Source organism: Polyodon spathula, chromosome 6, assembly GCF_017654505.1.
Source record: "Polyodon spathula isolate WHYD16114869_AA chromosome 6, ASM1765450v1, whole genome shotgun sequence".
Lineage (NCBI taxonomy): Eukaryota > Metazoa > Chordata > Actinopteri > Acipenseriformes > Polyodontidae > Polyodon > Polyodon spathula.
In genome coordinates this window covers 39,541,396-39,556,089 of record NC_054539.1, presented here as the reverse complement: position 1 = coordinate 39,556,089, position 14,694 = coordinate 39,541,396, and the positions used below count along the sequence as shown (strand labels likewise).

General features: G+C 36.3%; 1 protein-coding gene across 1 annotated transcript; it reads right to left on the bottom strand.

The window, feature by feature from the left end:
- Positions 1-867: 867 nt before the first annotated feature.
- Positions 868-13,043, bottom strand: LOC121317176 (sulfotransferase 6B1-like). The gene is made up of 7 exons (XM_041252829.1): positions 12,622-13,043; positions 11,963-12,075; positions 8,746-8,835; positions 7,205-7,331; positions 5,586-5,680; positions 4,942-5,098; positions 868-1,175 (listed from the first exon to the last, which is right to left on the bottom strand). The coding sequence occupies exons 1-7, from the start codon at positions 12,815-12,817 to the stop codon at positions 1,048-1,050; spliced, it is 906 nt and encodes a 301-aa protein (XP_041108763.1). The 5' UTR covers positions 12,818-13,043; the 3' UTR covers positions 868-1,047.
- Positions 13,044-14,694: the final 1,651 nt, after the last annotated feature.

Genomic DNA, 14,694 nt, shown 5'->3' with positions numbered 1-14,694 from the left:
ATCCATAGGGATGCCCACCTATTGCGCTTTTGGCTAACCCAACAGTCCATAAACTGAGTAAAGCCTACTGTTAGCCTAACAGCCTTCACAATAATTCTGCAAGCAAAATTAATGTGGCAACAAGACACTGTGGGAAAAGCTGCAAGCAATTCACCCTGAAGTGGGCGCTCAGTCAAATGCAGAACTGCTAAGCTGCATTCATATTTCTGTATAAAAAAACAGAATGCACACAAGAAACACATTCTCACACAAAACAGTAACAACTCAATTACTGTTAATTGTATACAATTTTCATTACAAATACAATATTTTATTTTCTAGAACACAAGTAGCTGACTTAAGGTTGTTCGATCACAGGAATTGCTTGGTACTCCGTTGTAAAGGTAAGGGAACAACAGCTTTTCTTGTTTTGAAATTAACACATTAATGAATGGATTTATTTAACACTTCCCAATAAATACTTCTTAAAGCAATTATGAGTATCAGCACACCCCTACTATTTATATCCCTTTGTGATTTTTTTTTGTTTATTTCCCTCTTTCTTTATTTTCCATTTCCTTTTTATCTCCCTTTTCTCTACATTCCTTTGCTTTTTATCTCTTCCTCACACCCCTAATAAAATAATAAAGGTAAATAAAGAATAACAAAAACATGGGGAGATGACACACATGAAAATAAAAAAAAAACTTAAAGCAAAAATAAGCTACATCAAAGGAACAGAGAAACAGGTGACATAAACTAAAAGTAAATAAAGGGAGAAAGTAAAAGGAAAACAAAACAAGAAGATAAAGCAATGGAAAATAAGAAAAGAGAGAACAATTTAAAACAAAAAGAAAAAAAAATTACAAATTAAATAATTTGAAAGTATCTTATTTTTATTATTTTAATTATAGTATTGCATCATTTATATGTTATGGTTACAAACATGTAGAATTTCTCTTATTGCAGGTTAGTCAGTGTAAAATCTTAATTTATCCACTGAATCAATTGTCATTTCTTGTAACTAGCTATGATGATGTAGTTCACACGTTGCTACAGCATACTTCATTATTTGCAGTGCACTTCATACTTCAACTTTGCCCCAAGCTTAGTTCCTGCGAGGCATTGCTCAAATTTTGCATCCACCTCCTTGCTCTGCTCGTCACTGAAATGGTTCTTCCAGTCTCCAACACCCCCTGAGGAAAAATACTATTATTTTTTAAAACTGACAGCACAATGATGCGTACAGGTGTATGATAATTTTGAAACTATATTAATTTTCGAATTGTTAAACAAAAATGAAATAATTATGCACGGTGGTTTAGAGCTAATATATAATACCATAAAAAAATTAAGATCATTATTTTCTTCTACTTTCATTTTCATTTTTGCATTTCTGAGTCATTCTGCGTACCCCCTCTGACCCTTAGAAGTACACCCAGGGGTATGCATACCCCCAGTTGAAAATCCCTGGTTTAACTTAACTTGACAGCACACAAGAAACCAAAATTGCATTGACAACGGCTATGCTTACAACAAAAATAGAGGTAGTACGCTATGATACTTGTACTATTGTTAATGAAATAGTAATCTGCCTGACCCTGCCCTATTTTACAATAACATGAATTTCACGAGGCAGGCCTTCATAAAGGGATTATGGGAAAAAAGAGACTAAGTGCTTGTGACTTTAACAACAAAGTAGCTGTTCCCCTCAGAGAACCACCCTTGTTGAGATGAGGCCAAACCAATCAAACTCCATTAATATACTTCTTTGAAGAGCAGTGCTTTTGTATTAAGATACTTTTTAACAGCAGGGTTTTAAGCTCTCATCTTAGAGACCACATATAAAGGCTCTGGGCATCGCTAAACGGCAGTGTTTTGGACATTATACTGTGTGAAAAAGGAAGATCACTTTGCGTGGTTTCATCCATTGATAAACACCTTATTCACTAAACTTAACAGATGCAAAAATACGGTGAAGTAACCTTCTAATTAGCATACACCTTTTAACACACCGTATATACCACGCAGTATGGGCTAAATGGAGTGCCAATTCATAACGTTATGGTGCCTCTATATGAGATATCCAATTCGAAATAAAACAGAATCCTGTTCTCCATTTATACACTTAAACGAATATAAATGCAAGACGTTCCATGTAAAAACAAATCAATCAATTAGATTAAAACACATTTATTTCAAAGCAGCACATGAATGAATGAATGAATGAATGAATGAATGAATAATATTAATTTGGTATTGATGACCGATATACTTTCCCACAATATTTTTTACTTCCAATAGTTAAATGGTTCAGAAACCATAATTAATCTACAGTAATGCCTGCCATCCAGGAATGTTAACCTGATTTAATTGAACTATTATTATTATTATTATTATTATTATTATTATTATTATTATTATTATTATTATTATTATTTCTTAGCGGATGTGCTTATTTTTTTCGTCACAAAATATATACATTTCAACTGAAATAATTTCTGACGTACCAATCATAAATAGGCTACCGTGTAGTTTTTAAACACAGTTCCTGTCTCAATGAAAAGTTCATTACTGTTCTTTCTCTTTTCTCTTTCTCTTGCGCTGTCTGTTTTTTGCTGTTGCGCGCTCCTCCTATGAGCTCCCTACTCATGTAGTAGCCATCACAATGCTAGCCTAAAAGCCTTCTATACAGTAGGCTATCAACAAAACTAAAGAACTGCAATAAAGCTGACTGCGTGTACAGGGAGTTCTATCTCGACTGCTGCCCCTGGTATAATGGAAGATGACACCCGCCAGCATTTTTCAGGACAGTAGAAGACCAAATATCTTGAGAACTGTTCAGCATTTTTCTGTGCCATGCAGTAAGGCATTCGAGGAGCGAGTTTTCAGTTTAATGTTAAACCTTTGGACTGACGAAACAAATCTCCTAGGTGCTGAAGTGGTCAAAAGTGAGCTTTGCATAAATTCCAAACCACATGTTCACAATGTAGAATCGAAGCAGTTTGGGGATAAAATAATCTCAATGAAGAGGGACACACAAAGCGGTTTGGAGCGTAAACACAAGGTAATAAAATGCGTGCGTGCGTGCGTGCGTGCGTGCGTGCGTGTTGCGGACATGTCTTGTTTCCAAACGTGGTACTGTTAGCGCACCTTGAGACATTTACTAAAGGTACCATGCATAAGTGAATATGGTTAATATAACAAACACCTCCTCCGCGGCCTAAGAGGAAACAATTTAAATACATTCCCAAGCATTAACATTATTCATTGTATCTGAATCACTCTCATGCTGTACCTTTTCCACGCGATTCATTATGAAGGCCGCCTGCCAATCCTTAGTCAATACAGCAGATGTACAAAGTACACACTAAAGGGGTTATTGCACGTAAAACACGGCACCACTGATAGTGTATGAGGCCTTTTATTGGTTGAGTTAAATGGAGAGTTATGCTTTCAGGTGAGATTTTAGTGTTTTGGGGTTTTTTTGAGTACATCCAACTATATAACAATGTATTTGAAGTTTTTATTTCTGAATAAACGTAAACAGATTAACATGTTTTGAGATTACTTGGGGAATCCTGTTGTGAAATGCCTGATAATCTACTTTTGACCCTGATACAGCTCTGAGCCCTTTCCTCTGGTTTTATACTCAGTTTTATTGGCCCTAGTGTGATTTGTTTTAATGTTGTGTGATAGGAATTTCTTAACCAAAAACTTGCAACACTATTATAGAAGATCAGGAAGTGTACTCTATCTGTCTCAGTGAGGTGATGATTCTTAAAATTGTCCTAAGAGTTTTATTTTTATTTTATTATTATTATTATTATTATTATTATTATTATTATTATTATTATTATTATTATTCATTCCCTACTTATAATAGAATATGTTGCTAGATTTATGGTACAGCAGCATAAAAAGGGAACATAGCTCCACCTGAATTTGAAATGTCAAATTTATTGGAAACTCCTTGACAGACAATTATAAATGTGTATTCTCACAACAAGCAACAACAGCACACTGAAATAACAACACTGTCTTAATGGGTTCGTCCCCTATAACCCGAGATGATCATATGACTCAAATGGGTTTAAATATTTTCTAAAGTATTTTACTATTATATATATATATATATATATATATATATATATATATATATATATATATATATATATATATATATAAACACTTGTTACATTTTATTAAACATGTTAACAATTAATAAAACAAGTGTATTTAAATAAAAAGGGACCTTTTTTTTTATTCCCATTTTTCATAACTCCTTCACTTACCCACCACCCTGATATATTTCCCTGACTGTGACTATTGGATTCACAGACCCTACCTCTAATGTTGGACTACCTTATCCGAGGTAGCATGTTGTACACCAAGTTTAGAACTAATTGGGGTCTGTGAATCCAGCTATAACAGTTCCAATTCAAACTGTTTTATTACCTTAGCCTGTTGCCAATGGAAATGAGGCAGATAAATACAATTTATTGCATTATTTATTCATTCATTTAGAATAATGAGAGAAACCTAAGGAAGTGTTAATTAAATTTGCTAATTCAAAAAAGCCAGTCAGATATATCTTTATTTATATATTAATATTATCAACGTGTCATCTAGTCCAAGACAAGACACCAAAACTAAAGGAAAAGGGTTTACTTTTTGTTTCATTTCATTCAGCTTCAAACACACAGGGAGGCTCCAGAAGCATGAATGTCTCACAGAAGACTGAACGGTTGTGTAGGGGTGTACAATTTGGAGTCTCTCATGAATGTAACCAGGTTTAATTGGTGGTATGCCTTTGGATTAGAGGTAGGGGCCCTTCAGATTCAAATTAAACTCAAAATCAGTCTTGCATGTAACTGCTGTAGGAGGCATTTATGTTTATTATTATGTTAATTATACTTATGTATATCACACAAAACCATACAACAAAGTACTCCCACATACCTTTCCTGAATATAACATTGCCCAATTGACCATGTGTTTCTTTTGATTTGTTCTTCATGGCTTCAAAAGTACTTTCTTGAGCAATAGCCTGGACCTGTTCATCACTCAGTGTGAGACTGAAGAATTTGGCAATCTGCTGTATTCCTTCAGCCAAGTTCTGTTTGGGGAAAAAAACAGAGATATAGTGTCATTTTAAAAGTGTTTCTAACAACAAGGTTAATGAAAGTGCCCCTATTTAAAAACTAGTTTAAGACATGTGTTACTGTATAAGCCCATTATGAATAGATCAGCTCTGTTTATGTAAGATGTTGTTGGGTTATGTTAGTTCAGTTTACATTAAGATATATTCTTATAATTCCTGGGAATAAATTAGTACAGCCAAACAGTAAAATGTAAACACTTGAATTAATCCCAACACAGTAGATAATAATTCCAGTATACAGAAAGAAAACACAAGCAATTTATTTCATCCAGTTACATAGACTATATTACATAGTATTTAGTTTTAATTATTTATTGTAAAAAATAACTTGTGAAACATAGTAAATCATGGGGTCATATCTTAGTGCACAATTTAACAAAATTGTGTGACCGTACAACCTTAAATGACTAAAGAACTGAAGAATTTAAACCGTCAGACTTACTTCTATCATGTCTTCAAAAGTTATAATCTTTACAGTATCACTGTCAATGTACTTCTCCCAAGCAACTGCATGATCAAAATAGGAGCCCAGCATAACTGCCACAAAGAACAAATTGTGTATTAAATTGTCCTGTAAATTGTACAGTTTTTTTTTTTTTTTTTAAGTGACCTTTTCAGAGCCCTTAATAAAAAAATCGCCCTACCCAATGTTGTTATAAAAATTGTCTAACTTTGTCATTTGTGCAATTTTTATCTCAAAGGAAAAAAACACCAAATACAATTCTAAAACAAACTCAAAACAACTTTAGACTAACAACTAAGGCTGTATTTGTGTCATGGTTATCACAGATTTCATTATTTCTTTCTAATCAGTATAATTTTGATGATGCCAATGCAATTTTTTTCCGGCTTTAATAAATATTATGTTTAATTGTGAAATATTTATTTTTAGACCATGAGGTGCCATGAATAAAATACAGCCCCGCTAATAACAAACCCACAATTTTAATGTCTTAGTTGTTTATTTCTTTATTGGCTGTGTTTAACTATCTGAAAAAACTATCTGAATAATAAAAAAAAATGCATGGATGATTTGAAGTAAACAGCTCTGAGAATCTTGTTCCTCTTAGCCAGGAACATTTCTTATTTCTGTAAACCCTATTTTAACTATCTAAAAAGTGGTGGTATTTAGAGCCACTTATGTTTGGATGAATTGAATAGATCCCGCCTTGTACAAGACCATCTTCACAGACTCTTTGGGTGACAGAACATCTTAGCAATCCTCTTGCACACTCAAAGTATTCGAAAGTCAGTCGTACACTATATCACAAGAGACAGTAGTACATATTCATTTACCAACATAGAGGGTATTGATTTGTTTAATTTGGCCCTTTTTATATTTTCACCAATATTTGGCATAAGAGGCTACTGACTGAGATGACAGGCCAACAAAATACAAGTACACACCAACAGTTTAGCCAACTTGTGTGGTGGTTTTCTGATGTGCATTAATGTCCTATTTTGAGCAGGATTCAAACCCAGGCATTATTTGGATTACTAACAAGCTACCCTAAAGAGTAAGTAGCAGGGTTCCAAAAAATATAGCGTTATACGTCCCCAAGTGTTGATACAACTGATTAAATAACGCACCTGTAATTTATCTTTTCATTGTTAACATCCTGACAACTTTTTATAATTACACCTTTAAAGTCTGTTTCAAAGCTCTTTTCAAAATGTCCGTGGAGGTTTGAGATCTGTCCTCTAAATCACTGCAGGAAAAGCGATAAATTAAAAAAAAAAAAAAACATAACAAGGGCTCGGCTTTTCTGTTCCGTACCTCATCATGGATCGTTATTGCTGTGTTACCTGTTTGACAATGTAGGCAAAAATCCTTGCACTATCAGTGCAGAGTGGACATTTTGAAAAGAGCTTTGAAACAGACTTTAAAGTTATTAAGCTAATGTTAACAATGAAAAGAACAATGACAGGTACATTATTTAAACAGTTGTAGCAACATGTGGGGATGTTTGTAGGGACGTGTAGCTATATTTTTTGGAACCCCACTACTTTCTCTAAGGCAGTATTTACTCCAGTTAATCAAATATCAAGCCTCCCCTTTACCTTCTCCACTCATGTACTGTGAGAAGAACTTGTCCCAGGAGTCAAACGTCGGCAGAACAGGGTTTTTGTTGTAAAAATGGAAGTACGAGACAGCCGTGTCTTTAGGGTTGCGGAAAATCACAAGAACCTGGGAGAAGGGATTGAATAAATTATAATTAAATCTTTCTCTAAGAATATGTGCGTTTAACACAGGGTGGAACTATACATGAGTCAGCATTTTGTTAAATGTAACATCTGTCTCCCTAAATGTAACAGAGACAATACCATACCTTCCCCCACAAATCAGCTTGTGATGTATGGTTCCCTAGGAACACGAGTAAATGTTTTACTGCACGATCAAGATAACAGGTCTGCTTCTTTGATCATTATACTCCTTTGATCGTTATCTTGTATGTACACAAAACAAGTCTGCTTCTTTGATCATCATCTTTCTGTGCACTGGTCATTATCTTGTCTGTGCACTGGTATAAAAGGTATTATCTTGTGATTAGTGTCAGAGAACTAACTGCAGATCACCTGTATTTCTTCTCTCCAGAATGCTGTAGAATAAAGTTCGCTGTTATATCTACACACTTTGAGGCTGGTTTTGATTTCTTCTGGATCCCTACATGGGGGAAAAATACATTTCTGGATACATACAGTCTTACAAAGAGGCAAGTTAAAGTGTTTATCTGCTTGAACTCAAAGCTCTAAACATCTAATGAAGGAGCCATTTGTTTTTAACCCAATTAAAGGGGTTATAAATCTTACCTGTTGTGAACTTCAATTTACTATGCAGCTCTCACAAGTGCAAGTATATTTACATTAAAAAACTTCTTAAATAAAAACATATAAGGGTAAGTAAAACTGTCTGCTTGTCTTTTTTTTCATGTAGCCTTGCACTCAGGTAATTTAACCTGGGGAGTGAAATTGTCCATACTCCTTCAAATGCACCTTGTCATTAAATAACCGGCTACATCCCCTAATGACCAATATGCTTTGAAAATGACACTGTTGTGGTCACATGACTGGAAGAGTAAATGCAACAGACTGCAAACAAAGCTTTCATGAGCTGTTGTAGTGTAGTACCAGATATCTTTTTTTTTAAAGTGAGAAGAAAAAACATGTTTGCTAGAACACATACTTTATATGTAAAAGTATAAAGTTCAATATTTGAGTTTTAGGTGAACAATTAACACAGTGAATCAATAAATGTGATATAAACACTGTGGCTAATTTGTCATTGGACATAATATATTTTTATTATAGAGCTTTTTGTTACAATACAGCAGAGAGTGGTATAATTCTAAATAATAATGATAACTAAGTTGCATTTCAAAACAACAGTGTTTTTACAAGGTGAGCATCTGAAAGGTCTTTCACCAGCACTTCTTTTTTTAACCTTCAGAAAATAGAAGATATAGAAGTTCAAATCACCATTATTTATGCAATTAATCATTTAAGCAACTAGTAAACGGATTAGTACAATGATAGCCCAAACTAACTTCCTTCAAGTATAAGTCCATATAATGATATACCTCATGTATAAATCATTTACTAACCTTAGTCTTCTTCTCAAAGAATGACGCTGGGATATCTTTTGGATGCACATGAGTTCCAATGATTCTTTGAGAGGGCAATTTGGACAAATCCTGTTGAAAAAAGAAATTAGCAGAACTATTTGAAACAGGGGCATCACTAGCTGACTACTCAAATTGCACTGTAATATGTTATAGTTACATAAGATAATAAAGTAAAATACACCAGTAATCTGTGATTAGGCCTATCCCTTATTTGTTTTAACTAAATTAAGTCAATAATCCAAAATGGGTGACTTGATTTTTAAAAGAAATGCACTTGTACACACGTAGAAAAGTAATCAGTTTGTTGACTGGCTGCATCACTTAAACGTACAATGAGTTAGAGGCACTGTATTTTAAAATGTTTTACAGCAAGTTATATTTTTAAAGTCAATTGTAAACATTTTGTACAACAAGCAGATTATTTTAAAAAGCAAAACTAAAAAGTAATGCTTTTCTCTGGCTTGTGTCTACCTAAGAGTTTAGTGAAAATGCGCTCAATTTTCACAGGACGAGAGCACAGGTTCGGACCAACAAATACAATTTATGTAGTGTTGCAAACATAAATTAAATCAAGAAAGCTAGATGCAATAATAATAATAATAATAATAATAATAATAATAATAATACACCCTTCTACAAACCCGTAAAAGTACAAATGTCCATTTTTTTTAATGGACAAGAATATGGAATTGCCTTTATCTGTTAACTTGGTTTCAAATAAACTGATCACAGTCTCACATTTTTTATTTATTAAATGACTACTTCACCGTGATTTCAGGAAAATTAATCTTAATAATGTTATTATTGTAGGGAACGAATTGCTTACATTGCTTACCTGAACATTAGTTAAACGTTAGAACACTTCGCTGCCGCTTTACAGCTCTTCTTCTGTCATTCTTTTTAAATGTTTGATAACATGGTGCTCACAGACGGAATAATCACAGTGACTTGAAGCGTGGTCATATTGAGCTCAGTCTAACAGGGTCCCTCTCTGTTTGCCCTTCATTAACCAAAGATACAGTACTTCTTTCTCGTGGCTTAGCGCTGGGAGGTGCACAGTAAACAGAATGGCGACAGTAATACATTATGATAATGGGCCATTTTCTCGCAGGACGAGATTAGACAGAATTAAATTGAATTGTGACAGAATGGGCCAGTTGACGCTGAGCAAGTTTACTAATGGGTTGTAGATCACATGTGCTAGTGCTGACTGACACCGGCGGAAATAACCGGCGGGCATACAGGAAACTTTTGCCGTAAGTTTTTTTTATTTATTTTTTCATTTGAGAGGTAGTGGCAAGCGCCCTTGGCACGTGCTACCTCTTGTTGGAGTTCTGTCTTGTAGTGGTTTGCAAGTGCAGTTAAGTCAGCTAGAGAGAGAAGATGTTCGTAGGACGGGCTGCACCCCTGAATGCTCTTCATTAGGTCTGCATGGACGCCAAAGACTCAGCTAGCATCCAAACTAAACATGGAGTCCACTGATTTCCTCATGCATAACCACATGTTGATTCAACCAGAAAATCATCCCTACATTTGTGTTTCTTCCTTTGGAGGGCAGTTTCCTGAATGTCAATATTATTGTAGGTGCAAAAGACCTTTGCTTTATCATATAGTGCTTTTGCCATTTCGTTTGTTCTCATGTTCTTCAGAGTGCTGTATACTGCTTCTTTAAAATCTACTGCTTGGGCCAAATTAAGATTTTCTTTTTGGAGGAGCTTGTGCAAGCCGTCTGTGATGCCAAGAAGAGACTGCAGCATGAAAAGACAAGACACTGCAGGCAACTTACACAACTTTGTTAACCAGCTCATGCTGTATTTTTTTTATTTGTGTTTTTTTCAATCTTTGTTTTTTTCTATTTCATTTAGCTTTTCCTCATCTACTGTTGTGTCTGTTCTTGCTGGTCCACTTATTTTATTTATTTATTTCAGATGGACTGCTGTCTTCTCTCAGAAAGTTGGTGTTGTACCAGTTATGTGGATTTTCATCTCCAAATATATTAAAGGAAATAGCTGAAATGCCACTCATTTTTGGCAGTGGTTTTGTAACTAATAACAAATAAAATGGCAGTTTGTCATGGAATTTAGAATTTAATGGTGCATAGTGATTTATTTAGTGTGAAGCGGCTCATTAGTATGCAAGCCATGGTATACGCTATATATTAGCACAGTCATGTGATGCTGTTTAACCAATCAGAGGTGGTTATTTTTCCAAGCCGTGTTATAAATTCAGTGATACCAAGATATATCACGAGACAATTTTAATACAACATATTTGCATATATCTGAAGAGCAGAATATTATCTTCTTAGGGATACTAGTTTATTTAGTAAATAAGAAGTCTAAGTGAGAAAACTACAAACTAGCAAAGGTTTCTAGGCCACCACATTGCTGCCAAGGCCTGCTGGCCAATCAATAATTCACTCTCAAGCTAAACAAAGCTTCCCCCAAAGCCCTTGTGTATACTGCTCATGATGCAGCAGTAACAAGTATCACACATAAAGTAGAATAAAGTCACTTTAGAAACAATGGTTTAAAATGTAGTTTCATGAGGCTGGGCCACACACGTTCAAATGAGACACTAACACATTTTAAGCTGAAATGGTCTTACAAAACAAAACAAAACAAAAAACAGATCAAATCCTTGTTTAATACATACAAAACAATTAGATTATTGAAAAAACACACTTTTTAGTTAAACTTGGACCTCAAATTCTGCATGGTGCTAATAATAATCATCAAAGAGCTTACAGTAATGCGCAATTGAGCAATTTAAACTAGTTCAACATGGAACTGAACAATATTGTGATCCACTTATGTAGAACAACGGCTTTTTGACATGTTTCCACGCTTCAATTGCGCAAATGGCATTGAACTAGCTTGGCTACCTTACTTTGCATTATAGTCAATGACACCTAAAATACGCGCAAACGCTAGATCTGTACAATAACCCAGAAATCTATTTCATGAAAGCAGAGGTATATTGTTTTGTTCAATGTGCAATGTATCACTAGATTACAGTCATAAAGCAAGTTATGATATACAAACATAAAAGTAAAATAACTGCAAACTGTACCACAGCAGAAGCACACAGAGACATTGAATTAGCCGATGTTCCTATTTCTTTGTAGCATCCCTGTCCAATAAAGAACTTTGAATACAGAAATTGATTCATAGTGTTTAAATCTTTGTACACAAACCTGCAATTTTTCTGGGTCTGCAAACTCCAGTAAAGTAACGTGGGCTGTATCACCTCTCTTGACATCAGCAGCATCAGAAATTTTCTTTAGGACATGAATCATCCAATTAAACCCTGGTAGGAGGCATTTACAATGAACATAATCAGAAATATTGCCATGTTGTTTGCAAATTAGAGTTGTTACACATAACTGTCAGTATAAAGAAGGATTTGAGGGTAGCAAAAAGGACTGTAGGACAAAAATGCAAAATTACACAGGTCTAATTTTGCAGTTCTCATGCTTTGGTTATACTGCACATTTAGCATGGTTTGCCATTGATGTTGTGAAAAATGTAACAAATCAAAAAAATATTTAGATACATTTTCTTTTTTTTCTTTTAGAGACAGACTAATATTTTATGTAGGTATATTGTATTTAAAAAGACATGGATGAAAAATGAACTCCTTGACTTCACAGACCATTTACCCTGAATGCTCCATGATTTTCTGTGACAAAAACTACTGACAGTAGCTACTGTGTGCACAACTTCACCAAAACAAGCCAAACCCTTGGTATATAAACATATAATCCCATCAGGCTGCATGCAAACTTGCAGCTCAGATTTTCAACTACATAAATTATTATAACCAACAAATTGAAATAATAAATAATATACTCACCACATTTTGGATAAGCTACCAGCAATATGTCATCCCCCCTGGCTTCAAATTTCTCCATTGCCTTGAAGTTCTCTGGTTTACACATGATTGAAGGATACAGGACTCCCTTGTATGTAAACAGCATGTCTTCTGGTTTCATATCTTTTGCCTTTAGAATCTTCTCTTCCATTTCTTTGGGTAATGCTCTCTGCAACATGTTAAATTTACTCAAGTTTTATAATACCTTGTCTCCTTTCACTGCTCTAGCTACTGCCTTTATACTGTGCTAGAGCTGTATACTCCCCCTTGTTACACTGAGAGAGCGAGAATTACCTATCCCGAACTTCCTGTAATGGAAAATTAACCTTTTACTGAACATATTGCTTCAGGTTAGATTGTATTTTTGTGTGTGTATGTGTGTGTGTAAGCAGCCCTGTACAGTATTTATTTTTAGAATGGGGTTTCCACCAGCGCCCCTGTGCAGTTTATTTTGTGTTTTATATTATGATTTAGTTATTGTTTATTATGTGTCAAAATGACCGCAAGAGCCATGTTATTGTTTTGACGGCATGGCCGTATGTTTTGTTTTTGCATTTGTTGCAGCGTGGATGGGAAGCCCATCTGCATTAATAATTAATAAACTTGTGCAGATTGTGCCCGAGGGGTAATAGAATAATAACTAGCTATTTAAACCCCTCGGCCACGGTGTATATAAACCTGCAGCTCTCCCTGCTCTGGGTGGGCAGGATTGACAGATTTCTGCAGAGTTTATAGTCCAAAGTCACTTCAAAAATAGCCCAATTGTTTGTTTTAACTGAAAGAAAGTTTATTATTAACACAGGCCAATGCATAAAAAAAGCTTTCATAAGAAAAGATACCAGGTATAAATTTGATAAAAACTACAAGGTTTTGTTATTGTTTGTGTTTGTGACTTTGTTTTGTTTAAATAATTTATTTTGCTCTGTGAGCAAGTGCTTATTTTTGTTAAAACCTTTCATTTATTTTTTGTATTCAAATAAACGTCACGCAGCACGTCTTTGAACTGCAGTACCTTTTGTTTGTTTTCTGTTTCTGCATCTGGCCTGACGTCACTGCAACGCCGTCCTGTAACTTGGTGTCCTGCGTGGTATCGCAGCGCCTCCTTCACTTAGGCCGGAAAGGATAATGCAACTTTGTTTTTTACTTAAGGATGGGAGTAAAAAGGAGGATAGGAATGAGACAGCAGCCGCTGGAGCAGCCGCAGCAAGTCTGCCATACCTGCCTATGGGGGGAGGAGTGGTGCTTTAGCTGTGGGGAGCCCTGGCACGTATCCCATGGAACCTTCTCCATATGGCAGGAGGAAGAAATGACCCAGAAGACCCAAACAGAAGTGAGGAGGAGGCAGAGGAAGGAAGGCACTGGAGGAAGAGGAGTGGTGCACCAACTGCATGCGGTACAGGCATGAGGAGCACCACTGCCTAGAGGTCTTCCTGGATACAGACCTGGAGTGGGAGTAGCCCGACCGTCCCTCGCCTGAGTGGGAGGAGCCCGACCATCCTGCGCCTGAGTGGGAGGAGCCCGACCATCTTGAGTCTGAGAGGGGAGTCGGTGCGTCCACAGCCCAGGTACCCACCAGCAGAGGGAGAATGTCTGCTGGTTCCACCTCCACCTCCGTGGGAGGACTAGTTGCCACTCCCACCTCCACCAGCAGAGGGAGCATGCCTGCTGGTTCCCCCACTGCAGCTAGAAGGCAAGAAGTCCCTGCCGCCTTCGCCACCAGAAAGGGAGGAGCTCCTGCCGCCTTCGCCACCAGAAAGGGAGGAGCTCTTGTTGCCTTGGTCGCCAGAAAGGGAGGAGCCCCTGCTGCATTCATCACCTGGAGCAGAGCAGCAGGAGCTGCCTCTGTCTCCAACAGCGCCAGAGGGAGAGAAGCAGGAGCTGCCTCTCCCTACACCCATAAAAGGACCAGGGCAGGATGCTGCCAGACCTCAGCATAGGTTGCTGAGGAGAACACAGGGGAAAACCGCCTGGCTGCAGTGGCTGCAAAGAGGGCCAACCCCAGCAACACCGCTAGTCCTGGCTTCCCTCCTGCAGTTGTCACCTGAGGATCCGCTG

What these genes read in the sequence shown, in the direction of transcription:
- LOC121317176 (XM_041252829.1), bottom strand. Translation starts at nt 12,817, where the DNA reads ATGTTGCAGAGAGCATTACCCAAAGAAATGGAAGAGAAGATTCTAAAG. An exon ending in CAGACCCAGAAAAATTGCAG is followed by an intron (nt 8,836 to 11,962) that starts GTTTGTGTACAA and finishes TTTTTTCAACAG; the next exon opens with GATTTGTCCAAATTGCCCTC. An exon ending in TCTTTGAGAAGAAGACTAAG is followed by an intron (nt 7,332 to 8,745) that starts GTTAGTAAATGA and finishes CCCTTCTCCCAG; the next exon opens with GTTCTTGTGATTTTCCGCAA.